Here is a 27,999-nt window from a genome sequence, read left to right as displayed (position 1 = left end):
CTGTGAGTTAAGATGAAAAGACAAACGTAGAGATGAAATAGATTTAGCAAAGTGAGGCCCGACTTTCTGAACAGAGCGAGGATAGGAAAGGTAACTTTGCGGTCAACACAAAACCCTACAAAAACCACGCAAAGGGGGCAAAAAGACCCTCCGTACCGAACTAACGGCACAGAGGTACACCCTCTGCGTCCCAGAGCTTCCAGCAAGCAGGAAAAAACAAATAGACAAGCTGAACAGAAAAAAACAGCAAACAAAATAGCAAAGCAGAACTTAGCTATGCAGAGCAGCAGGCCACAGGAACGATCCAGGAGGAAACAGGTCCAATACTAGAACATTGACTGGAGGCCAGGATCAAAGCACTAGGTGGAGTTAAATAGAGCAGCACCTAACGACTTCACCACATCACCTGAGGAAGGAAACTCAGAAGCCGCAGTACCACTTTCCTCCACCAACGGAAGCTCACAGAGAGAATCAGCCGAAGTACCACTTGTGACTACAGGAGGGAGCTCTGCCACAGAATTCACAACACATCCTACCACCAACCTTCCCAATATGGCCACTTGTACAGACCCAGTGTTGGAGGCTGTTCCCAACCTGGGTTTGGACGACATGGCCATATTGGGGGTATGAGTCACATGGCTTCTATAATCCCCAGGAGACACATGCACAATATCCGTATGGTCACTTGGCAAGCCTACAATCAGACCATGGCCAACATCTTCTGCATGGGCAAGAAGAGAATATTCCCACACAGGGTGAAGGACAATTTGCCCCACAAAGGCAGCAAGATCTGGAATCTGGACTGCCACCATCACCTCCACCAACGTTTCAGAATCTTTAATTTTGTTTTGGTTATGTTTTTTGCTGATGCAAAAATATTTTGTTTAATGCTTTCATAGTTGAAGTATATGTTACAAATATGTATGGCCAAATTTCTATGGCCACAAAAGCCATATGAGTTGAATATGGTTTTGGTTAATACCAAAAAAATTTTTGTGTTATAAAAAAGTTTAAAAAGCCAATTTATGTTTGTTCGAACAATCATTAATATACAATACCTAATTAGATTTAAAAAAATCTCTTAAATAAATTAAATCAACACACAGTAACTTATCAGAAATAATTGTTTATATATATAATAAAATTTTGAAATTATAACATAGAGACAGCATTATCTTGCCAGGGAGTAGCACCCTGAGGTGTAAGAAAATAATTTGTAAAAACATTGTGGACTTTGAGTCCTGAAAGTGGACGACGCTGAGGGATGACATGTGGTGTAGGCCTACCCACATTGGGCAACACACCTTCAGCATCATCAGCTTAGGAGCACTCATGTAGTCTGGTGAAATTATGTAGTACTACACAAACTTTGATAACTTCATTGACGTTGGCTTCACTCAGCTGAATGGCTGACTGGAGAACCCACCATTTGGCACAAAGAATACCAAAGGCGCACTCCACTAGTCGCCTTGCCCATGATAAATGTAAGTTAAATATCTGCCGCCGGTGGTCCAGGTTTCGACGGGGATATGGCCTCATGACATGTCTTGTTAACTGTAAGGCCTCATCTGCCACAATGACATACGGCACAGCTTCTACATTGGAGCCTGGAAGTTGACGTGGCGGTGGTAGGTCCAACTGGTTATGGCGAAGCCGCCGACCCATAATGGAAGAATTGAAGACTCTAGAGTCTCCAGTTCCCTCATAGGCCCCAATATCTACAATTATTAACCTGTAGTGACTGTCAACCACAGCTAATAGCACTACAGAAAAATACTGTTTATAATTATAGAATTGGGACCCTGAGTTCGGCGGCTTATGCACATGGATGTGTTTCCCATCAAGGGCTCCTTGCAATTTGGGAATTGACAATGCTCCTGAAAGCCACATGCCATCCGCATCCAGTCTTCCATCTTGGGCACAGGCATGACCAGTTCATGTAGTCTGAACCAGATTTCCACACAGGTAGCCCGGACTATGCCGGAGATAGCTGACCTCCCAATTAAAAATTCCATATGTAGGGCAGCATAAGAAAGGCCAGTTGTCAGGAAGCTGAAAGCAGACAAAAATTACAATTAACAAGGTTTGAATGAATTTGAAAATTCCTATACAACACAAGTACTGTGGAACTAACAAGCCAGGCTAGCAGTACTTTCAAAAATTAACAGTGACTATGTGAATTTAACATTAACTACATATTTTAGTTGAGTTTGTACATATAGTAATACTAAATTTACATCAGCTGCTAAGCAAAAATAAATAACACAGTGGTGAAATATGTGTATATATATATACAGTATATATATATATATGTGTGCAGTGACCTATGTATAGGTATTGTGTGACTAGTAACATCTGTCCTGAAGGCTGCATGTCTCACCCAGGTGTTAATATGTATTTTCCTGAGACAAGCAGACTTCTGTATCCAAATCTCACCAGGGGGTCTAGCTAGGACCAAGAAGAAAGGGTAACACTTGACACCTCCTAGCTCTTGGAAGAGAGATGTCAATTATGGCCTGATAGTATCTCTGTGAGAACGTTTACACAAAGGATCTCAAGAGAAAATAATATATTCATTGGTAGTGTGGCCGTGGTCCAATCAAAATCAAGCAATTATGATATTAACCTGAGGGGCTGGTCTAGAAACCTGACATCCAGACCAAAGCTATAAAGTAGACCTGTATACCTAGAATCGTGTTCACATGTGAGGGCAGCCGACGCTGATGTGTTCCACCAACTCCATTCACCCCCCCTCAGGGAGCAGAAAGCAGACTACCAAGTTAGATGATTTCTGTAAGTTTTCTCCTGTTATTTTATACTGTTTTGCATAAGTTGTATGTCTTTTTATTATCATATTTTTATACCTTTTTCTTACTGTAAGCACTGAACCTTTTAGTATTAAAGTATAAAACTTTAACAAGTTGAACTTTGAATGTTCTAACGAATCCATAGCCTAAGGTGTGTGAGCCTTATGAGTGGTAGACAATATTATTATTAATATTCCCGGGACTCATTGCCCGTGTGTTCGATGAGTGGCGGCAGCGTGTAGGAGAGGGTGTGTGGCCTGGGTCAGTGTGTGATTTATGCTCCCATTACAGCATAGGACAGAGGTTTAATGCTGGACTGAGAGTGGGGAGATAGATTAACCCTTGCAGGCACCATCCCAAGTCACGTGCTGAGAGCGGGTACGTGACGAATTAGTGACACCATGGAGTGGGGTAGCATGACAAACACATTTATTAGAAACACATCATCAACATAGAGTATGTGCGGATGAGGAATACATACCATAAAGTAAGGAGAAGATGCTCCTCTGCAGATATACATTTCCGCATCCTGGTGTTCTGAAATGTTATTCCAGGTTGCACTGTCTCCAACAAAATATCAAAGGTCGCAATACTCATGCGACAATACTGGAAAAATTTGTCGGGATGTGTTTGCAGAAATGCATATAGCCAGTGGAAATGGCCTTTAGTGATGCGTTGCCTCAAAAGCGGATGCACCCACATTCGTCTCCTCCTCCTCGGATTCACTATCACTGGGTATGACTGGCCATAGTGGCATGACAAAACATAGGAATATAAGACACGCTGAGTTGGGGTGAAAAGAAGTAGCTCTGACTAGAGTTGAGCGACTTTTACTTTTTTCGGATCGAGTCGGGTTTCGTGAAACCCGACTTTGTCAAAAGTAGGGTCGGGTGAAATCGGACGATTATTGCGAAAAGTCGGGGGCCGACTGAAACACGAAACCCAATGCAAGTCAATGGGGAATCAAAGTCGGCAGTGAGCGGAGGACAGGAAAACACGTACAGTGCCTATTTTAATGCCAAAAACATCAATTCTTATTACTTAAGCTTGTCAATCTTAATTTACTTTATAATAATAGTTAGGCATTGAAAACTGGAGTCATTTGGCTAAAGTTGTGGGGGGGGGGGTATGGCTGGCTCAAGATTTTCGTGGTCCCAGGAAACTCGGAATACGTCATGGCGGTGGAGCAGGGAGAGGTAAGTATTTCAACTTTGCAAGTGCTGTGATCCTGAGCAAGTGGGGGGCCTACTTGTTGGCAATGGCACAGGGTTCCTCATAGTATGGCGGTGTGTTTGACGGCGGGTGGCGCCTCCCACTGGCAGAGACACTTTTGCGTACTATAAGGGGCCCTGTGCCAGTGACGTCGCCAATGAGTATGCCCCCCCACCTGATGAAGGAACCTGCACTTTCATCTGCACCTTCCTCTTTGTCCCCATGTAAGGTGGTATAGTATGCGGGAAGGGGAACGTGACTTTCAGCAGGGTCAGATTCTGGCTGTGTAGAGTGCAAGGTGAATGTAGTGGTCTGGGTCAATGTACCAGCAGACTCATCTAGCAGTGGCTGGGCAAAGGGCAGGATGAGGAGGAAACACAGATATAGGCCCAAATAATAAAGTAGGCTAAATGCAGTTCAAAATTGGTAACAGGACTAAACAGGCGGCATAGCATTGTTCAGTGGAGGAAAACTGTAATGAGTGGCAGACACAGTTAGTAGGCCCAAATAATAAAGTGGGCTAAATGCAGTTAAAAATTGGTAACAGGACTAAACAGGCGGCATTGCTTTGTTCAGTGGAGGAAAACTGTAATGAGTGGCAGACACAGTTAGTAGGCCCAAATAATAAAGTAGGCTAAATGCAGTTCAAAATTGGTAACAGGACTAAACAGGCGCCATTGCTTTTTTCAGTGGAGGAAAACTGTAATGAGTGGCAGACACAGTTGCGGTCAGCAGAGCTCCCACTCCCCAGAGCTTGTCCTGTGTGAGTTTAACCATCAGGTCGTTCCGGGTGCTCCTAACCACCAGGTCCATAACAGTACAGCTGGCGAGAAGTATTAATGCATCTCAATAGAGGGATAAGAGACGTTCTGAGACCATTTTTTTTTCTCTGCAGTGTGTTTTGTCTTTCTTTTCCCCTTAACCTCTGGGTGGTTCAGGACACAGGTGTAGATATGGACATTCAAGGTCTGTCCTCTTGTGTGGATCATCTCACTGCAAGGGTACAAAACATTCAAGATTTTGTGGTTCAGAATCCGATGTTAGAGACTAGAATTCCAATTCCTGATTTGTTTTCTGGGGATAGATCTAAGTTCCTGAATTTCAAAAATAATTGTAAACTGTTTATAGCTTTGAAACACCGCTCCTCTGGTGACCCCGTTCAACAAGTAAAAATCATTATTTCTTTGTTGCGTGGTGACCCTCAAGACTGGGCATTTTCCCTTGCGCCAGGAGATGCATTGTGTGATGTAGATGCGTTTTTTCTGGCGCTTGGATTGCTTTATGATGAACCAAATTCAGTGGATCAGGCAGAGAAAATCTTGCTGGCTTTGTGTCAGGGTCAGGATGAAGCGGAGGTGTATTGTCAGAAGTTTAGAAAGTGGTCTGTGCTTACTCAGTGGAATGAGTGTGCCCTGGCGGCAAATTTCAGAAAGGGTCTTTCTGAAGCCCTTAAGGATGTCATGGTGGGATTTCCCACGCCTGCTGGTCTGAATGAGTCTATGTCCTTGGCCATTCAGATCGATCGGCGCTTGCGTGAGCGCAAAGCTGTGCACCATTTGGCGGTATTCTCTGAGCATAGGCCTGAGCCTATGCAATGTGATAGGACTTTGACCAGAGCTGAACGGCAAGAACACAGACGTCGGAATGGGCTGTGTTTTTACTGTGGTGATTCCACTCATGCTATCTCCGATTGTCCTAAGCGCACTAAGTGGTTCGCTAGGTCTGCCACCATTGGTACAGTGCAGTCAAAATTTCTTTTGTCCGTTACTCTGATTTGCTCGTTGTCCTCCTATTCTGTTATGGCATTTGTGGATTCAGGCGCTGCCCTGAATTTGATGGACTTGGAGTTTGCCAGGCGCTGTGGTTTTTTCTTGGAGCCCTTGCAGTATCCTATTCCATTGAGAGGAATTGATGCTACGCCTTTGGCCAAGAATAAGCCTCAATACTGGACGCAATTGACCATGTGCATGGCTCCTGCACATCAGGAGGATATTCGCTTTTTGGTGTTGCATAATCTGCATGATGTGGTCGTTTTGGGGTTGCCATGGCTACAGGTCCATAATCCAGTATTGGATTGGAAATCTATGTCTGTCTCCGGCTGGGGTTGTCAGGGGGTACATGGTGATGTTCCATTGCTGTCAATTTCGCCTTCCACTCCTTCTGAAGTCCCTGAGTTTTTGTCAGATTACCGGGATGTATTTGATGAGCCCAAATCCAGTGCCCTACCTCCTCATAGGGATTGCGACTGTGCTATTAATTTGATTCCCGGTAGTAAGTTTCCTAAGGGCCGACTGTTTAATTTATCTGTGCCAGAGCACGCCGCTATGTGGAGTTATATAAAGGAATCCTTGGAGAAAGGTCATATTCGTCCGTCGTCATCACCGTTGGGAGCAGGGTTCTTTTTTGTGGCCAAGAAGGATGGTTCTTTGAGACCTTGTATTGATTACCGCCTTCTTAATAAGATCACAGTCAAATTTCAGTACCCTTTGCCGCTGCTGTCTGATTTGTTTGCTCGGATTAAGGGGGCTAGTTGGTTCACCAAGATAGATCTTCGAGGGGCATATAATCTTGTGCGAATTAAACGGGGCGATGAATGGAAAACAGCATTTAATACGCCCGAGGGCCATTTTGAGTACCTGGTTATGCCATTCGGGCTTTCTAATGCTCCATCTGTGTTTCAGTCCTTTATGCATGACATCTTCCGAAAGTACCTGGATAGATTCATGATTGTATATTTGGATGATATTTTGGTCTTTTCGGATGATTGGGAGTCTCATGTGAAGCAGGTCAGAATGGTGTTCCAGGTCCTTCGTGCGAATTCCTTGTTTGTAAAGGGGTCGAAATGTATCTTTGGGGTTCAGAAGGTTTCATTTTTGGGTTTCATTTTTTCCCCTTCTACTATTGAGATGGACCCTGTTAAAGTTCAGGCCATTTATGATTGGACTCAGCCGACATCTGTGAAGAGCCTGCAGAAGTTCCTGGGCTTTGCTAATTTTTACCGTCGCTTCATCGCTAATTTTTCTAGTGTTGATAAACCGTTGACTGATTTGACCAAGAAAGGTGCTGATGTGGTCAATTGGTCCACTGCGGCTGTAGAGGCTTTTCAGGAGTTGAAGCGTCGTTTTTCTTCTGCCCCTGTGTTGTGCCAGCCAGATGTTTCGCTTCCATTTCAGGTCGAGGTTGATGCTTCTGAGATTGGAGCAGGGGCGGTTTTGTCGCAAAGAAGTTCTGATGGCTCGGTGATGAAACCATGTGCCTTCTTTTCTAGAAAATTCTCGCCTGCTGAGCGCAATTATGAAGTTGGCAATCGAGAGTTGTTGGCCATGAAGTGGGCATTCGAGGAGTGGCGACATTGGCTTGAAGGAGCCAAGCATCGCGAGGTGGTCTTGACGGATCACAAGAATTTGACTTATCTCGAGTCTGCCAAACGGTTGAATCGTAGACAGGCTCGATGGTTGCTGTTTTTCTCCCGTTTTGATTTTGTGGTTTCGTACCTTCCGGGCTCTAAGAATGTGAAGGCTGATGCCCTGTCAAGGAGTTTTGTGCCTGACTCTCCGGGTGTTCCTGAGCCGGCGGGTATTCTCAAAGAGGGGGTAATTTTGTCTGCCATCTCCCCTGATTTGCGGCGGGTGCTGCAGAAGTTTCAGGCTGATAGACCTGACCGTTGTCCAGCGGAGAGACTGTTTGTCCCTGATAGATGGACTAGTAGAGTTATCTCTGAGGTTCATTGTTCGGTGTTGGCTGGTCATCCTGGAATCTTTGGTACCAGAGATTTGGTGGCTAGATCCTTTTGGTGGCCTTCTTTGTCACGGGATGTGCGTTCTTTTGTGCAGTCCTGTGGGACTTGTACTCGGGCTAAGCCCTGCTGTTCTCATGCCAGTGGGTTGCTTTTGCCCTTGCCGGTCCCGAAGAGGCCCTGGACGTATATTTCCATGGATTTTATTTCAGATCTCCCTGTCTCTCAAAGGATGTCGGTCATTTGGGTGGTTTGTGATCGCTTCTCTAAGATGGTCCATTTGGTACCCTTGTCTAAATTACCTTCCTCTTCTGATTTGGTGCCATTGTTTTTCCAGCATGTGGTTCGTTTGCATGGCATTCCGGAGAACATCGTCTCGGACAGAGGTTCCCAGTTTGTTTCGAGGTTTTGGCGGTCCTTTTGTGCTAAGATGGGCATTGATTTGTCTTTTTCTTCGGCTTTCCATCCTCAGACAAATGGCCAAACCGAACGAACTAATCAGACTTTGGAAACATATCTGAGATGCTTTGTTTCTGCTGATCAGGATGATTGGGTGTCCTTCTTGCCTTTGGCTGAGTGCGCCCTCAATAATCGGGCCAGCTCGGCTACTTTGGTTTCGCCTTTTTTCTGTAATTCTGGTTTCCATCCTCGTTTCTCTTCAGGGCAGGTTGAGCCTTCGGACTGTCCTGGTGTTGATACTGTGGTGGACAGGTTGCAGCAGATTTGGACTCATGTGGTGGACAATTTGACATTGTCCCAGGAGAAGGCTCAACGTTTCGCTAACCGCCGTCACTGTGTTGGTCCCCGACTTCGTGTTGGGGATTTGGTTTGGTTGTTGTCTCGTTATGTTCCTATGAAGGCTTCCTCTCCTAAGTTTAAGCCTCGTTTCATTGGTCCGTATAAGATTTCTGAAGTTCTCAATCCTGTGTCATTTCGTTTGGCCCTTCCAGTTTCTTTTGCCATCCATAATGTGTTCCATAGGTCGTTATTGCGGAGATATGTGGCGCCTATGGTTCCCTCCGTTGATCCTCCTGCCCCGGTGTTGGTCGAGGGGGAGTTGGAGTATGTGGTGGAGAAGATTTTGGATTCTCGTATTTCGAGACGGAAACTCCAGTACCTGGTCAAGTGGAAGGGTTATGGTCAGGAAGATAATTCCTGGGTTTTTGCCTCTGATGTTCATGCTGCCGATCTAGTTCGTGCCTTTCATTTGGCTCGTCCTAATCGGCCTGGGGGCTCTGGTGAGGGTTCGGTGACCCCTCCTCAAGGGGGGGTACTGTTGTGAATTCTGTTATCGAACTCCCTCCTGTGGTCATGAATGGTACTTCGGCGAGTTATGTCCATGGACTCCCTCTGGTGGCTGTAAGTGGAGCTGCTGCTTCTGAGGTTCCTTCCACAGGTGATGTAGTTTATTCTTTGGCTGGCTGCTCTATTTAACTCCACTCAGATCGTTACTCCATGCCAGCTGTCAATGTTCTTGTACTGGTTCAGTTCGCTCTTGGATCTTTCTGGTGACCTGTCTACTCCAGCAGAAGCTAAGTCCCTGCTAGTTAATTATTTGTTCATTGTTTCCTTGTCCAGCTTGCTATCATGATTTTGCCTTGCTAGCTGGAAGCTCTGGGATGCAGAGTGGTACCTCCGCACCGTGAGTCGGTGCGGAGGTCTTTTTGCACACTCTGCGTGGTCTTTTTGTAGTTTTTTGTGCTGACCGCAAAGATACCTTTCCTATCCTCAGTCTGTTTAGTAAGTCTGGCCTCCCTTTGCTGAAACCTGTTTCATTTCTGTGTTTGTGACTTTCATCTTAACTCACAGTCAATATATGTGGGGGGCTGCCTTTTCCTTTGGGGAATTTCTCTGAGGCAAGGTAGGCTTTATTTTCTGTCTCTAGGGCTAGTTAGCTCTTAGGCTGTGATGAGGCGTCTAGGCAGAGTTAGGTACGCTCCACGGCTATTTCTAGTTGTGTGATAGGATTAGGGGTTGTGGTCAGCAGAGCTCCCACTCCCCAGAGCTTGTCCTGTGTGAGTTTAACCATCAGGTCGTTCCGGGTGCTCCTAACCACCAGGTCCATAACAGTCTCTGCTGTCTCAGCCAGTCTGGTGTCTCTGCCGCTCCTGCCACCTCTGTTCTCTGCCTTCATCCTCCTTGGGCCTGTTCCAAACACTCCCTGTATAGGGATGGCTCTATCTGGTCCGCTCGTCCTCGGAGGCTCTGTAGCCGTGACCCAGAGGGTCCACTTCTCGGGTTTCTCTCTTCCGAATCCTAATATCACCTACCCTCTACAGAGTCATCTGTCTACAGGCACCTACTCTCTACAGAGCCTTCTCCCTACAGTTACTCTCTCTGCAGAGTCCTTCACCTACAGTCATCCTCTCTACAAAGCCCTCTACCTACAGTCACTGTCTCTACAGAGTCCTCCATCTACAGTCACCCACCTGTTGTGAATTCCGCTCTTGGGCTCCCTCCGGTGGTTGTAAGTGGCACTTTTGTGAGTTCTGCTCTTGGGCTCCCTCCGGTGGTTTTAAGTGGTATGACTGCTCCTTGGATTTAGCAGTCTGCAGCTGCTTCCACTGATTGTCTTTCTGCTTGGCTATTTATGCCTGGCTCTTCCTTCAGCCAGTGCCACTTGTCTATGGTTCCTGGTTGGATTCACATCTCTCTTGGATTTCCCTGATATCCTGTCCATTTCAGCAAAGATAAGTCCTTGCTTTGCTCTTTTCTGTCCACATGTTGTGGACTTATTCATTCTGTGCATTCTATGTTTTGTCCAGCTTGTCAGTATGGATTAATTCAGTTAAGCTGGAAGCTCTGGGAAGCAGATTTACCCTCCACACCTTTAGTCAGGTGTGGAGATTTTTGTAAACTCTGTGTGGATTTTTTTAGTTTTTAATACTGACCGCACAGTATTCTATCCTGTCCAATCTATCTAGCTAGACTGGCCTCCTGTGCTTCATCCTGGTTTCATTCTGTGTATGTCTTTTCCCTCTCCACTCACAGTCATTACTTGTGGGGGGCTATCTATCCTTTGGGGATATTCTCTGAGGCAAGATAGTCTTCCTGTTTCTATCTTTAGGGGTAGTTAGTTCTTAGGCTGTGACGAGGTGCCTAGGGAGTGACAGGAGCATCCCACGGCTACTTCTAGTGTTGTGTTGAGCTTAGGGACTGCGGTCAGTACAGGTACCACCTCCTTCAGAGCTCGTCCCATGTTGCTCCTAAACCACCAGATCATAACACCCACCCCATGCAGAGCCATCCATCTACAGTCAGCCACTCTCGACAGAGCCCTCCATCTACAGTCACCCGTTCTCTACAGAACCCTCCATCTACAGTCACCCATTCTCTACAGAACCCTCCATCTACAGTCACCCATTCTCTACAGAGCCCTCCATCTACTGTCACCCATTCTCTACAGAACCCTCCATCTAGAGTCACCCATACTCTACAGCAGGGGTGTCAAACTGCATTCCTCGAGGGCTGCAAACAGGTCATGTTTTCAGGATTTCCTTGTACTGCACAGGTGATAATTTAATCACCTACACAAATAATGAGTTGGTGATTAAATTATCACCTGTGCAGTACAAGGAAATCCTGAAAACATGACCTGTTTGCAGCCCTCGAGGAATGCAGTTTGACACCCCTGCTCTACAGAGCCCTCCATCTACAGTCACCCATTCTCTACAGAGCCCTTCATCTACAGTCACCCATTCTCTACAGAACCCTCCATCTACAGTCCCCCATTCTCTACAGAGCCCTCCATTTACAGTCACCTACTCTCTACAGAGCCCTCCATCTATAATCACCCATTATCTAGAGAGCCCTCAATCTACAGTCATCTACTCTCTAAAGAGCCCTCCATCTACAGTCTCTCACTATACTCTAAGGTCTAAAGACTACCATGGTGCTTTACCCTGAGAGCTAAGAAGAGTAAATATTAAATAATCCTTGCTCCTGCCAGTGTACCATATATCCTTATATCCATATCTCTTAATTGCTTACCACACGTCTTATCAAACAGAAGTGACAGAACTGACATCATCATATTCAGAGGATGCTTCATAGGGCTGTGGTGGGAACAGCGAATTCTGTTGACCTGAAAGAGAAGGGACAGGATCACAGCTTGAATAGAAGAATCCTCTGTGATGGGCTAAGTGAAAAAGTCAAACACTATGATCAGCAGGATAGCTGCTGCTGTACAAAGAGCAGAAAACTTGTTAATATAGATGTATAGATGTCTGTCAGTCTGAATCGTTCACTATAATAGAGTCTGTGGTGTGAGGACGACATGAAAGGATCAGTGTTATAAGGAAGGCACAAGGGTTTTCACATGGTAAGAGAAATTGTTATAACTTGTCAAGGGTAAGCTGATTATTTTCTCTTTATATTTAAAATTGTCATAACCTCTTCATATGTATTTGAAAAACAGAGAGTGGGGGGTGACCTAGATGCTGAGCTGAGGAAAAACACATTGGGAGAGCTTCTGCAAGGCACCTTCTATTAAATTGCTCCACTGCATATATACAACCTTACCAGATGGGTTCCATGAGTGTTAAAACTTCTGCAAACGTGGATTCAGCAGCGGTCGCTCCCGTGAAATTCTTGGACGCCTTCCTGCTTAAAGAACCAATGGGTTCTACTGTTCCGGTGCCATCTTGGCCCAGTGCCAAAATAGCAGTATCACATGAGGAGGACAAAGACAGGAGGACTTGAGGTAGGGGAATTTTTAACCCCTACTGGTGGGTAGAGTAATCTTGGAAAGGGCAAATTCAGACCAGCACTTGGACATTGATTTCCTACAGCCACAGGCACAAGATGGGTCAGACACATTAGGCCCCGCCACATAGAATAGTGTGCAAGATGGCCATACGGTGGCTGATGGAAACAGAAATCAAGCTTCCCATACCCCATCCTTCAGCATAGAATGGTAGAGTTGGTAGAGACCTCCTGGGGCATCTGGTTTAAGCCCCTGCTCAATGCAGGATTCACTAAATTATCCCAGACAAATGTCTGTCCAGCCGCTGTTTGAGGGGAGGGTCCCTCCACCTAGAACTCGCATCAAATCCCTCGACCTTAACTCCCACCTAGGACAGGGAGAACCCCATCACATAGGGTTCAGAGTGACTGGCATACAGGAGACATCTCTACTCAAAGGGGTCACTTCAAAGCACCTAATCCCACCAACTTTAGGGGGACATGGAATGGACCTCTGGGGAGGATGAATGGCTAACACATGAAACATTTCCAGCATCATCAAGCAATCTCCTTGCACACTTTCTTTCTTAGGAGCATTTTAAAATCTTAATAAATGAGGTAAAGGATGCTTGCAGAATGGAAATAGCATGTGTAAAACAGGATATGCCTCACCTTGCGGGTCATATCGATACTCTAGGAAGGGGAAGCACAACACCATTATATTTCATGTAGAAGACCTTCACCAACTAGTGCTTTCACAACAAATAACTGTAAAAGACCTTCATGCCTTCATGTGACATAAGGATAAGGGGCATACTAGAGTCAAGTGGTCAGGAAAATCCTAAACTAATGCTTCAAACGATCTTTAATTCAATCCTAGGGGACCAAGCCTTCACGCCAATTAAGTTTGACCAAGCACATCGAGCCCTGCAGAAGAGGAGACACCTTAAGCCCCTACTAAAAATCCTGATGGATCAGAGAATCCTCTAAAGATGATGGCCGTCGAGAAGGAATATCTGCAAAATTGCATTCCTTGGAGGATCTACCAGCATTCTGTGAAGCTTTGGGACTGCACACCCCAGCACCAAGATTGTAGACTGGGAGGCTCCTTCACCTTTAGAGGCACCTACCACTTTTCGGAATCAAAAAGGAAGAAGGAATCAGAGGAGTCAGAGCAAAAGACCTCACTGAGAACATTCTAATTGGTGTTGGACACTAATTGGTGTTGGACATTAATTGGTGATGGACATTACTAATACTTTTCTTTTAGTGCCTTGGGAATACTGTCCCTATTGGTCTCTCTGCCTAAGTACTGGCCGGGACTTTTATTCTGAATATTACTGTGTTTAGAGTCGTTATTAAGTTACGTGGTGTTAGCACAGGTTATACGAGTTATACTGTATGCCTATGGGGAACATTGACTGGCTTTTTGGAAGCTTCTTTTTTCTTGTCCACATAAGAATAGTCCTGGGCTCCACCCCATTAAAAATGGTCTTGGGGCTATTTTTTTTCCATCTAATTTCCTAGTGGGCTCATTTTGTACCATAGGAGTAACCCTACACCAGGAGTTATCCTGCAAAATATGGTATTTCATATAGAGAAGGGGAAATAAGTACAGTTACGTCCATACATATTTGGACAGAGACAACATTTTTCTAATTTTGGTTATAGACATTACAACAATGAATTTTAAACAAAACAATTCAGATGCAGTTGAAGTTCAGACTTTCAGCTTTCATTTGAGGGGATCCACATTAAAATTGGATGAAGGGTTTAGGGGTTTCAGCTCCTTAACATGTGTCACCCTGTTTTTAAAGGGACCAAAAGTAATTGGACAATTGACTCCAAGGCTATTTCATGGACAGGTGTGGGCAATCCCTTTGTTATGTCATTCTCAATTAAGCAGATTAAAGGCCTGGAGTTGATTTGAGGTGCGGTGCTGCATTTGGAAGGTTTTGCTGTGAAGTAAACCTGCGGTAAAGGAGCTATCCATACAGGTGAAACAAGCCATCCTTAAGCTGCGAAAACAGAAAAAACCCATCCGAGAAATTGCTACAATATTTGGAGTGGCAAAATCTACAGTTTGGTACATCCTGAGAAAGAAAGAAAGCGCTGGTGAACTCATCAATGCAAAAAGACCTGGGCGCCCACGGAAGATAATAGTGGTGGATGATCGCAGAATAATCTCCATGGTGAAGAGAAACCCCTTCACAACAGCCGACCAAGTGACCAACACTCTCCAGGAGGTCAGCATATCAATATCCAAATCTACCATAAAGAGAAGACTGCATGAAAGTAACTACAGAGGGTTCACTGCACGGTGCAGCCACTCACAAGTATCAAGAATAAAAAGGCTAAAAAACATCTAAAAAAGCCAGCACAGTTCTGGAAGAACATTCTATGGAGAGATGGAACCAAGATCAACCTCTACCAGAATGATGGAAAGAGAAAAGTATGGTGAAGGCGCGGTACAGCTCATGATCCAAAGCATAGCACATCATCTGTAAAACACGGCGGAGGCAGTGTGATTGCGCGGGCATGCATGGCTGCCAGTGGCACTGGGTCACTAGTGTTTATTGATGATGTGACACAGGACAGAAGCAGCCGAATGAATTCTGAGGTCTTCAGAGCTGCCATACTGTGTGCTCAGATACAGCCAAATGCAGCAAACTGATTGGTCGTCGTTTCATACTACAGATGGAGAATGACCCAAAACATAAAGCCAAAGCAACCCAGGAGTTTATTAAAGCAAAGAAGTGGAATATTCTTGAATGGCCAAGTCAGTCACCTGATCTCAACCCAATTGAGCAGCATTTCACTAAACTTCAGACAGAAAGGCCCACAAACAAACAGCAACTGAAAACCACTGCAGTGAAGGCCTGGCAGAGCATCAAAAAGGAGGAAACACAGCGTCTGGTGATGTCCATAAGTTCAGGACTTCAGGCAGTCATTGCCAACAAAGGGTTTTCAACCAAGTACTAAAAATGAACATTTTATTTAAAATTATTTAATCTGTCATAGTAACATAGTAACATAGTTAGTAAGACCGAAAAAATACATTTGTCCATCCAGTTCAGCCTATATTCCATCATAATAAATCCCCAGATCTACGTCCTTCTACAGAACCTAATTGTATGATACAATATTGTTCTGCTCCAGGAAGACATCCAGGCCTCTCTTGAACCTCTCGACTGAGTTCGCCATCACCACCTCCTCAGGCAAGCAATTCCAGATTCTCACTGCCCTAACAGTAAAGAATCCTCTTCTATGTTGGTGGAAAAACCTTCTCTCCTCCAGACGCAAAGAATGCCCCCTTGTGCCCGTCACCTTCCTTGGTATAAACAGATCCTCAGCGAGATATTTGTATTGTCCCCTTATATACTTATACATGGTTATTAGATCGCCCCTCAGTCGTCTTTTTTCTAGACTAAATAATCCTAATTTTGCTAATCTATCTGGGTATTGTAGATCTCCCATCCCCTTTATTAATTTTGTTGCCCTCCTTTGTACTCTCTCTAGTTCCATTATATTCTTCCTGAGCACCGGTGCTCAAAACTGGACACAGTACTCCATGTGCGGTCTAACTAGGGATTTGTACAGAGGCAGTATAATGCTCTCATCATGTGTATCCGGACCTCTTTTAATGCACCCCATGATCCTGTTTGCCTTGGCAGCTGCTGCCTGGCACTGGCTGCTCCAGGTAAGTTTATCATTAACTAGGATCCCCAAGTCCTTCTCCCTGTCAGATTTACCCAGTGGTTTCCCATTCAGTGTGTAATGGTGATATTGATTCCTTCTTCCCATGTGTATAACCTTACATTTATCATTGTTAAACCTCATCTGCCACCTTTCAGCCCAAGTTTCCAACTTATCCAGATCCATCTGTAGCAGAATACTATCTTCTCTTGTATTAACTGCTTTACATAGTTTTGTATCATCTGCAAATATCGATATTTTACTGTGTAAACCTTCTACCAGATCATTAATAATAATAATATAATAATAATAATTTTTATTTATATAGCGCCAACATATTCCGCAGCGCTTTAGAAATGATAGAGGGGACTTGTACAGACAATAGACATTACAGCATAACAGAAATCACAGTTCAAAATAGATACCAAGAGGAGTGAGGGCCCTGCTGCTCACAAGCTTACAAACTATGAGGAAAAGGGGAGACACGAGAGGTGGATGGTAACAATTGCTTTCGTTATTCGGACCGGCCATAGTGTAAGGCTCGGGTGTTCATGTAAAGCTGCATGAACCAGTTAACTGCCAAAGTATGTAGCAGTACAGACACAGAGGTCTAATAACTGCATAAAGTGAATGAGAACATGATGCGAGGAACCTGATTTTTTTTTTTTTTTTTTTTTAATTAAATAGGCCACACAGGGATCGTTAGGTTAATGCATTGAGGCGGTAGGCCAGTCTGAACAAATGAGTTTTTAGGGCACGCTTAAAACTGTGGGGATTGGGGATTAATCGTATTAACCTACGTAGTGCATTCCAAAGAATCGGCGCAGCACGTGTAAAGTCTTGGAGAACATAATGAATATGTTGAAGAGAACAGGTCCCAATACCGACCCCTGCGGTTCCCACACTGGTCACAGCGACCCAGTTAGAGACTATACCATTTATAACCACCCTCTGCTTTCTATCACTAAGCCAGTTACTAACCCGTTTACACACATTTTCCCCCAGACCAAGCATTCTCATTTTGTGTACCAACCTCTTGTGCGGCACGGTATCAAACGGTTTGGAAAAATCGAGATAGACCACGTCCAATGACTCACCGTGGTCCAGCCTATAGCTTACCTCTTCATAAAAACTGATTAGATTGGTTTGACAGGAGCGATTTCTCATAAACCCATGCTGATATGGAGTTAAACAGTTATTCTCATTGAGATAATCCAGAATAACATCCCTCAGAAACCCTTCAAATATTTTACCAACAATAGAGGTTAGACTTACTGGCCTATAATTTCCAGGTTCACTTTTAGAGCCCTTTTTGAATATTGGCACCACATTTGCTATGCGCCAGTCCTGCGGAACAGATCCCGTCGCTATAGAGTCCCTAAAAATAAGAAATAATGGTCTATCTATTACATTACTTAGTTCTCTTAGTACTCGTGGGTGTATGACATCCGGACCCGGAGATTTATCTATTTTGATCTTATTTAGCCGGTTTCGCACCTCTTCTTGGGTTAGATTGGTGACCCTTAATATAGGGTTTTCATTGTTTCTTGGGATTTCACCTAGCATTTCATTTTCCACCGTGAATACCGTGGAGAAGAAGGTGTTTAATATGTTAGCTTTTTCCTCGTCATCTACAACCATTCTTTCCTCACTATTTTTTAAGGGGCCTACATTTTCAGTTTTTATTCTTTTACTATTGATATAGTTGAAGAACAGTTTGGGATTAGTTTTACTCTCCTTAGCAATGTGCTTCTCTGTTTCCTTTTTGGCAGCTTTAATTAGTTTTTTAGATAAAGTATTTTTCTCCCTATAGTTTTTTAGAGCTTCAATGGTGCCATCCTGCTTTAGTAGTGCAAATGCTTTCTTTTTACTGTTAATTGCCTGTCTTACTTCTTTGTTTAGCCACATTGGGTTTTTCCTATTTCTAGTCCTTTTATTCCCACAAGGTATAAACCGCTTACACTGCCTATTTAGGATGGTCTTAAACATTTTCCATTTATTATCTGTATTCTTATTTCTGAGGATATTGTCCCAGTCTACCAGATTAAGGGCATCTCTAAGCTGGTCAAACTTTGCCTTCCTAAAGTTCAGTGTTTTTGTGACTCCCTGACAAGTCCCCCTAGTGAAAGACAGGTGAAACTGTACAATATTGTGGTCGCTATTTCCTAGATGCCCGACCACCTGCAGATTTGTTATTCTGTCAGGTCTATTAGATAGTATTAGGTCTAAAAGTGCTGCTCCTCTGATTGGATTCTGCACCAATTGTGAAAGATAATTTTTCTTGGTTATTAGCAGAAACCTGTTGCCTTTATGGGTTTCACAGGTTTCTGTTTCCCAGTTAATATCCGGGTAGTTAAAGTCCCCCATAACCAGGACCTCATAATGGGTTGCAGCTTCATCTATCTGCTTTAGAAGTAGACTTTCCATGGTTTCTGTTATATTTGGGGGTTTGTAACAGACCCCAATGAGAATTTTGTTACCATTTTTCCCTCCATGAATTTCGACCCATATGGACTCGACATCCTCATTCCCTTCGCTAATATCCTCCCTTAAAGTGGACTTTAGACAAGACTTTACATAGAGACAAACTCCTCCTCCTCTCCGATTTTTACGATCCTTTCTAAACAGACTGTAACCCTGTAAGTTAACTGCCCAGTCATAGCTTTCATCTAACCATGTCTCGGTTATTCCCACTATGTCAGTTACCTGTAGATATTTCTGCTTCTAGTTCTTCCATCTTGTTTGTCAGGCTTCTGGAGTTTGCGAGCATGCAGTTTAGAGGATTTTGTTTTGTTCCAATCTCCTCGCTGTGGATTGTTTTAGAAATGTTCTTACCTCCCTTCTGAGTATGTTTTCCTGGGTCTTCTTTGTTCGAGTCTAATGTTTTTCTTCCCGTCCCCTCTTCTTCTAGTTTAACGCCCTGTCCAATTACTTTTGGCCTCTTTAAAAACAGGGTGGCACATGTTAACGAGCTGAAACTCCTAAACCCTTCATCCAATTTTAATATGGATACCTCAAATGAAAGCTGAAAGTCTGAACTTCAACTGCATCTGAATTGTTTTGTTTAAAATTCATTGTGGTAATGTCTATAACCAAAATTAGAAAAATGTTGTGTTAGGGGTCGGGTTCTGCACAGGGGGAATCTCGAGCCATCTACTCTGCGGTCTCCCATTCTTCTTCAGCCACAGTAGAGCCTGCTCAGTGGAGATGTCGGTCCCGGCATCTGGCTCTGGCTCAGCCTGATCCTGTGCAGATGGTTTCTGCTGCTTTCCCAAGCTCAGCCATTGTAGCCAGTACTGGTCAGCGGCGAGCAAACGTCTCTGGGACTAAGTTCTGCTTTTTCCCTTCTGAGCATGCCCAATGTAAGACCTCTCATTGGAGGTCGGGAGTCACATGCTCAGGTACTGCTGCAGCTTCCATTGGTCCTCTAGGAAGGTCCTGAAGTTGCTCTGCTCTTGTAGCAGCTTCTATTGGTCTTTTAGGAAGGTCCTGAAGCTGCTGCAGCTATAAAAGGTTAGTATCACTGCATGTTATGAGCTTGCTAGTTGTGGTCGCGCCTGTATGATTGTATTCAGGGACCTGGCTGAAATAAGCCCCTAGAATACCGGAACCTCCGGTGAGGAGTTTGTATGATTGTATTCAGGGACCCGGCTGAAATAAGCCCCTAGAATACCGGCACCTCCGGTGAGGAGTTTGTATGATTGTATTCAGGGACCCGGCTGAAATAAGCCCCTAGAATGCCGGCACCTCCGGTGAGGAGTTTTTGGGTGCTTCTCTGTGTGCGTGACCACTGACTGCCATCAGCTCAGCAGTTAGCTGTGTTCCCCTGTAATGCTAACAGGACACAGCGTGTTCTTTTCTTTGTGACTCACTGCAGTAACTGAGTTCACTTAAACCGCCATATAGTGCTGTCATTTTCTAGCAGCAGGTTGTCTCCTGCACGGTGGACCCCAGGCTGCGAAAGCACCAATTATAACATCCATATTAACCCTGTGCGTTCCGCCAGTCCTCACATGTTGTCTCTGTCCAAATATATAGATGGATAGATATATCTTGTGGGAATATAGCTCATCAGGGATCTCTGCTTTGGCCCAAGCAGGTGGCTATGGAGTCACAACGAACAATAGCAGGCTAGCGAGTTCCACACAGGTATGTGTCAGGTGTATTTATTGTACACATTTGCCGTACAATGTTACACGTGCCAAACATGAAATAAAATGTCTAAGGCCGTCTGGCCACTAACTAACAACAAAATACTAACTGCAAAATAAACCTATACAACAAGAAAGAAGTTTGTGCAACCTTACTGTGTCAGCTCCCAGACCAGCAGATGAGAGACTGAGATCCCAGCAGTTCCTTGATTATATCAGCTGAAGCAAAAGCTGGATCGTATGTGTGGAAGGGAAGCACCAGAGCTTTCAGGCTGATCACTAAAGAAACCAGGACCGGATTACAGAGAAATAAACAGCTTCACAATCAATACCGTGATACATATGAAATGAAACGGGGAGAAACATATCTGTTTTCTAGTACTTCTCCCCTTGGCACCTCACATACCCCCTTCCTTTGTTCGAGCCTGTAGGGTCGGACACGATGAGTCACTAAGCAGTGTGTTCTGGATAACGCATCTGCATTCCCATGCGCTGCGCCTGCCCTGTGCTCAACGGAAAAGTTAAAAGGTTGTAATGCCAAGAACCAGCGTGTCACCCTCGCATTGCCCTCTTTTGCGCGGGACATCCATGTTAGGGGTGAATGGTACGTTACTAGCCTAAATTGGCGACCTAGTAAATAATAGCGTAAGGTGAATAGGGCCCATTTCACAGCCAGGGCTTCGCGCTCAACCACGCTATAATTCTTTTCTGCCCTGGTAAGCTTCCTACTCAGATAGCTTACTGGGTGTTCCTCGCCATTCACTTCCTGTGACAACACTGCACCGAGGCCGACACCAGAGGCGTCCGTTTGGACAATAAACTCCCGTTTAAAGTCAGGGGCAACCAACACTGGTTGGTCACAGAGGACCGTTTTCAAATACTGAAAGGCCTTCTCTGCTTCTGCGTTCCACTTTATTGTGATAGATTTTGAGCCCTTGGTAAGCTCTGTGAGAGGGGCCGCGATGGTGGCAAAATTTTTAATGAAGCGCCTATAATAGCCAACGATCCCTAAAAAGGCTCCGACCTGTTTTTTGTTGACCGGTCGTAGCCAATTCTGAATAGCGTCCACTTTATTGGTCTGTGGCTTTACGACTCCTCGCCCTATGCTATATCCCAGATAGCGAGCCTCTTCCAATCCCAAGGTACATTTCTTAGGATTGGCAGTTAACCCAGCAGTTTTTATCGAGTCTAAGACGGCTTGTACTTTTGACAAATGTGTGTCCCAGTCATCACTAAAGACAATGATATCGTCCAAGTATGCGGACGCATACCGGACGTGGGGTTTAAGGACAATATCTATTAGACGTTGGAAGGTGGCTGCAGCACCATGCAACCCAAATGGCATATCACGGTACTGGAACAGTCCCTGGGGCGTTACAAAGGCCGTTTTCTCTTTGGCTGAATCCGTGAGGGGAATCTGCCAATAACCTTTTGTTAAGTCGATAGTAGATATGTACCTGGCCGAACCCAGTCTCTCTATAAGTTCATCAACTCTCGGCATCGGGTAGGCATCGAATTTTGATACCTCATTTAATTTCCGAAAATCATTACAAAACCTAATAGTCCCATCGGGTTTGGGCACTAGCACGATTGGGCTAGCCCAATCACTCCGGGACTCTTCAATGACTCCAAGTTCTAACATTTTCTCGACTTCCTGGGCAATGGCTTGTCTCCGAGCCTCCGGAATTCGATATGGTTTTAGTCGTACACGGACCTGTGGATCAGTAACAATGTCGTGTTTAATTAAGTGAGTACGACCAGGAAGCTCTGAAAAAACCTCTGCGTTTTTCTGTATAAATTCCTTAGTCTCTCGTTTCTGACTTTCGGATAGTGTCTCTGCAATACCCACCTCTGGCAATGCTACCTGGGGGTCATTTACCACAGATGGGGGTGCCCTACGAGGTCCATCATTAAGGGTGGCTTTTGTCATTAGACTCTCCCTATCCCGCCAGGCCTTAAGCAAGTTTATGTGGTAGATTTGTTCGGTTTTCCTCTTGTCTGGTTGATATATCTTATAATTCACTTCACCTATTCTCTCCAACACCTCGTATGGGCCCTGCCACTTCGCAAGAAATTTATTTTCTACAGTGGGTACTAATACTAACACCCTGTCTCCGGGTTGAAAGACTCGTGATTTAGCCGCTCGGTTATATACCGTGCTTTGGGCCTGTTGCGCACGTTCTAAACATTCTTTAACTATTGGCATGACCGCCTCAATTCTATCTTGCATAAGCATTACGTGTTCAATTACACTGCGATAAGGAGTCACCTCTTGTTCCCAAGTCTCTTTAGCAATATCTAACAGGCCTCTAGGACATCGCCCGTAAACTAACTCAAAAGGCGAAAAGCCTGTGGAGGATTGGGGTACTTCCCGTATAGTGAACAGGAGATATGGTAGGAGAGCATCCCAATCCCTCCCGTCCTTATCTACCACCCTTTTCAACATTCCCTTCAGGGTTTTATTAAATCGCTCCACCAACCCGTCAGTCTGAGGGTGATATACTGAAGTACGCAAGTGGGAGATTTTTAGTAGCTTACACAAGTCCTTAAGTATTCGAGACATAAAGGGGGTTCCCTGATCTGTTAGTATTTCTTTCGGAATGCCGGTGCGAGAAAACATATTAACAAGCTCCTTTGAAATTGCTTTCGCATTGGCATTCCGCAGAGGCACTGCTTCAGGGTAACGAGTGGCATAATCTAGTACTACCAAAATGTACTGATGTCCCCTGGCAGATTTAACTAATGGACCCACTATATCCATTGCTATCCTCTCGAAGGGCACCTCTATTATTGGTAAGGGCACAAGGGGGCTTCTAAAATGTGACATAGGTGTGGTCAATTGACACGTAGGACAGGACTGACAATACCGGGTCACGTCTGTTATGTTTGCTAATGACAGGTGTTATGAAGGCAATCCAGAAACACAGTGTGCTTAGCGATCAGAGCGCACACAGTGATCTGACAAATACCCAAAAATACAAGAACGAGCTCTGAGACGTGGAAACTCTGTAGACTGCACACCTGATCCTATCCTAAACACAACTAAAAGCGGCTGTGGATTGCGCCTAACAACTACCTAGGCAACTCGGCACAGCCTAAGAAACTAGCTAGCCTGAAGATAGAAAAATAGGCCTGACTTGCCCCAGAGAAATTCCCCAAAGGAAAAGGCAGCCCCCCACATATAATGACTGTGAGTAAGATGAAAAGACAAAACGTAGGGATGAAATAGATTCAGCAAAGTGGGGCCCGATATTCTAGGACAGAGCGAGGACAGTAAAGCGAACTTTGCAGTCTACAAAAAACCCTAAAGCAAAACCACGCAAAGGGGGCAAAAAAAACCCACCGTGCCGAACTAACGGCACGGCGGTACACCCTTTGCGTCTCAGAGCTTCCAGCAAAACAAAAGACAAGCTGGACAGAAAAAAGCAACAAAAAAGCAAAAAGCACTTAGCTATACAGAGCAGCAGGTCACAGGAACAATCAGGAGAAGCTCAGATCCAACACTGAAACATTGACAAGGAGCAAGGATAGCAGCATCAGGCGGAGTTAAGTAATGAAGCAGCCAACGAGCTCACCAGAACACCTGAGGGAGGAAGCTCAGAAGCTGCAGTACCACTTGTGACCACAGGAGTGAATTCAGCCACAGAATTCACAACAGTACCCCCCCCTTGAGGAGGGGTCACCGAACCCTCACCAGAGCCCCCAGGCCCACCAGGATGAGCCGCATGAAAGGCACGAACAAGATCGGAAGCATGAACATCAGAGGCAAAAACCCAGGAATTATCTTCCTGAGCATAACCCTTCCATTTAACCAGATACTGGAGTTTCCGTCTAGAAACACGAGAATCCAAAATCTTCTCCACAATATACTCCAATTCCCCCTCCACCAAAACCGGGGCAGGAGGCTCAACAGATGGAACCATAGGTGCCACGTATCTCCGCAACAACGACCTATGGAATACATTATGTATAGAAAAGGAGTCTGGGAGGGTCAAACGAAAAGACACAGGATTGAGAACCTCAGAAATCCTATACGGACCAATAAAACGAGGTTTAAATTTAGGAGAGGAAACCTTCATAGGAATATGATGAGAAGATAACCAAACCAGATCCCCAACACGAAGTCGGGGACCCACACGGCGTCTGCGATTAGCGAAAAGTTGAGCTTTCTCCTGGGACAAGATCAAATTGTCCACTACCTGAGTCCAGATCTGCTGCAACCTATCCACCACAGAATCCACATCAGGACAGTCCGAAGACTCAACCTGTCCTGAAGAGAAACGAGGATGGAACCCAGAATTGCAAAAAAATGGAGAAACCAAGGCAGCCGAGCTGGCCCGATTATTAAGGGCGAACTCAGCCAACGGCAAAAAGGACACCCAATCATCCTGGTCTGCAGAAACAAAACATCTCAGATATGTTTCCAAGGTCTGATTGGTTCGTTCGGTCTGGCCATTAGTCTGAGGATGGAAAGCCGAGGAAAAGGATAGGTCAATGCCCATCCTACCACAAAAGGCTCGCCAAAACCTTGAAACAAACTGGGAACCTCTGTCAGAAACAATATTCTCAGGAATGCCATGCAACCGAACCACATGCTGAAAGAACAAAGGTACCAAATCAGAGGAGGAAGGCAATTTAGCCAAGGGCACCAGATGGACCATTTTAGAAAAGCGATCACAGACCACCCAAATGACTGACATCTTTTGAGAAACGGGAAGGTCAGAAATGAAATCCATCGAAATATGTGTCCAAGGCCTCTTTGGGACCGGCAAGGGCAAAAGCAACCCACTGGCACGAGAACAGCAGGGCTTAGCCCTAGCACAAATCCCACAGGACTGCACAAAAGTACGTACATCCCGTGACAGAGATGGCCACCAGAAGGATCTAGCCACTAACTCTCTGGTACCAAAGATTCCAGGATGACCAGCCAACACCGAACAATGAAGTTCAGAGATAAGTTTATTAGTCCACCTATCAGGGACGAACAGTTTCTCTGCTGGACAACGATCAGGTTTATTCGTCTGAAATTTTTGCAGCACCCGCCGCAAATCAGGGGAGATGGCAGACACAATGACTCCTTCCTTGAGGATACCCGCTGGCTCAGATAAACCCGGAGAGTCGGGCACAAAACTCCTAGACAGAGCATCCGCCTTCACATTTTTAGAGCCCGGAAGGTACGAAATCACAAAGTCGAAGCGGGCAAAAAATAACGACCAACGGGCCTGTCTAGGATTCAAGCGCTTGGCAGACTCGAGATAAGTCAAGTTCTTATGATCAGTCAATACCACCACGCGATGCTTAGCTCCTTCAAGCCAATGACGCCACTCCTCGAATGCCCACTTCCATGGCCAGCAACTCTCGATTGCCCACATCATAATTACGCTCAGCGGGCGAAAACTTCCTGGAAAAGAAAGCACATGGTTTCATCACTGAGCAATCAGAACCTCTCTGTGACAAAACCGCCCCTGCTCCAATCTCAGAAGCATCAACCTCGACCTGGAACGGAAGAGAAACATCTGGCTGACACAACACAGGGGCAGAACAAAAACGACGCTTCAACTCCTGAAAAGCTTCCACAGCAGCAGAAGACCAATTAACCAAATCAGCACCCTTCTTGGTCAAATCGGTCAATGGTTTGGCAATGCTAGAAAAATTACAGATGAAGCGACGATAAAAATTAGCAAAGCCCAGGAACTTTTGCAGACTTTTCAGAGATGTCGGCTGAATCCAATCTTGGATGGCTTGGACCTTAACTGGATCCATCTCGATAGTAGAAGGGGTAAAGATGAACCCCAAAAATGAAACTTTCTGCACACCGAAGAGACACTTTGATCCCTTCACAAACAAAGAGTTAGCACGCAGGACCTGAAAAACCATTCTGACCTGCTTCACATGAGACTCCCAATCATCTGAGAAGATCAAAATGTCATCCAAGTAAACAATCAGGAATTTATCCAGATACTCACGGAAGATGTCATGCATAAAAGAATGAAACACAGATGGAGCATTGGCAAGTCCGAACGGCATCACTAGATACTCAAAATGACCCTCGGGCGTATTGAATGCAGTTTTCCATTCATCTCCTTGCCTGATTCTCACCAGATTATACGCACCACGAAGATCTATCTTAGTGAACCAACTAGCCCCCTTAATCCGAGCAAACAAGTCAGATAACAATGACAAGGGATACTGAAATTTAACAGTGATCTTATTAAGAAGGCGGTAATCAATACACGGTCTCAGCGAACCATCCTTCTTGGCTACAAAGAAGAACCCTGCTCCCAGTGGTGATGACGATGGGCGAATATGTCCCTTCTCCAGGGATTCCTTCACATAACTGCGCATAGCGGCGTGTTCGGGCACGGATAAATTAAATAATCGACCTTTAGGGAATTTACTGCCAGGAATCAAATTGATAGCACAATCACAATCCCTATGCGGAGGTAGAGCATCGGACTTGGGCTCTTCAAATACATCCTGATAATCAGACAAGAACTCTGGGACCTCAGAAGGGGTGGATGACGAAATCGACAAAAATGGAACATCACCATGTACCCCCTGACAACCCCAGCTGGATACCGACATGGAATTCCAATCCAATACTGGATTATGGGTTTGTAGCCATGGCAACCCCAACACGACCACATCATGCAGATTATGCAACACCAGAAAGCGAATAACTTCCTGATGTGCAGGAGCCATGCACATGATCAGCTGGGCCCAGTATTGAGGTTTATTCTTGGCCAAAGGTGTAGCATCAATTCCTCTCAATGGAATAGGACACCGCAAAGGCTCCAAGAAAAACCCACAATGTTTAGCATAATCCAAATCCATCAGATTCAGGGCAGCGCCCGAATCCACAAACGCCATGACAGAAAACGACGACAAAGAGCATATTAAGGTAATGGACAGAAGGAATTTGGACTGTACAGTACCAATGACGGCAGACCTAGCGGACCGCTTAGTGCGCTTAGGACAATCAGAAATAGCATGAGTGGAATCACCACAGTAGAAACACAGACCGTTCAGACGTCTGTATTCCTGCCGTTCAACTCTAGTCATAGTCCTATCGCACTGCATAGGCTCAGGTTTAACCTCAGGCAGTACCGCCAAATGGTGCACAGATTTACGCTCGCGCAAGCGTCGACCGATCTGAATGGCCAAAGACAAAGACTCATTCAAACCAGCAGGCATAGGAAATCCCACCATGACATCCTTAAGAGCCTCAGAGAGACCCTTTCTGAACAAAGCTGCCAGTGCAGATTCATTCCACTGAGTGAGTACTGACCATTTCCTAAATTTCTGACAATATACTTCTATATCATCCTGACCCTGGCACAAAGCCAGCAAATTTTTCTCAGCCTGATCCACTGAATTAGGCTCATCGTACAGCAATCCGAGCGCCAGGAAAAACGCATCGACACTACTCAATGCAGGGTCTCCTGGCGCAAGAGAAAATGCCCAGTCTTGAGGGTCGCCGCGCAAAAAAGAAATAATAATCAAAACCTGTTGAATAGGATTACCAGAAGAATGAGGTTTCAAGGCCAGAAATAGCTTACAATTATTTTTGAAACTTAGAAACTTAGTTCTATCTCCAAAAAACAAATCAGGAATAGGAATTCTTGGTTCTAACATAGATTTCTGATCAATAGTATCTTGAATTTTTTGTACATTTATAACGAGATTATCCATTGAAGAGCACAGACCCTGAATA

The 27,999-nt window shown here is 44.9% G+C and overlaps 1 protein-coding gene across 1 annotated transcript in view; it reads right to left on the bottom strand.

The window, feature by feature from the left end:
* Positions 1 to 1,110: 1,110 nt before the first annotated feature.
* LOC138681001 (T-cell differentiation antigen CD6-like) overlaps positions 1,111 to 27,999 on the bottom strand; it is a 361,581-nt gene continuing 334,692 nt past the window's right edge. The window contains exons 12-13 of the mRNA XM_069768182.1: positions 11,746 to 11,839; positions 1,111 to 2,052 (exon numbers count right to left, since the gene is read on the bottom strand). Of these exons, the coding sequence (XP_069624283.1) occupies positions 11,757 to 11,839 (83 nt within the window). The 3' untranslated portion in view covers positions 1,111 to 2,052; positions 11,746 to 11,756. The remainder of the gene's footprint in view (positions 2,053 to 11,745; positions 11,840 to 27,999) is intronic.

The sequence above is a fragment of the Ranitomeya imitator genome, chromosome 5, assembly GCF_032444005.1.
Source record: "Ranitomeya imitator isolate aRanImi1 chromosome 5, aRanImi1.pri, whole genome shotgun sequence".
NCBI lineage: Eukaryota > Metazoa > Chordata > Amphibia > Anura > Dendrobatidae > Ranitomeya > Ranitomeya imitator.
This window is presented reverse-complemented; position numbering and strand designations above follow the sequence as displayed.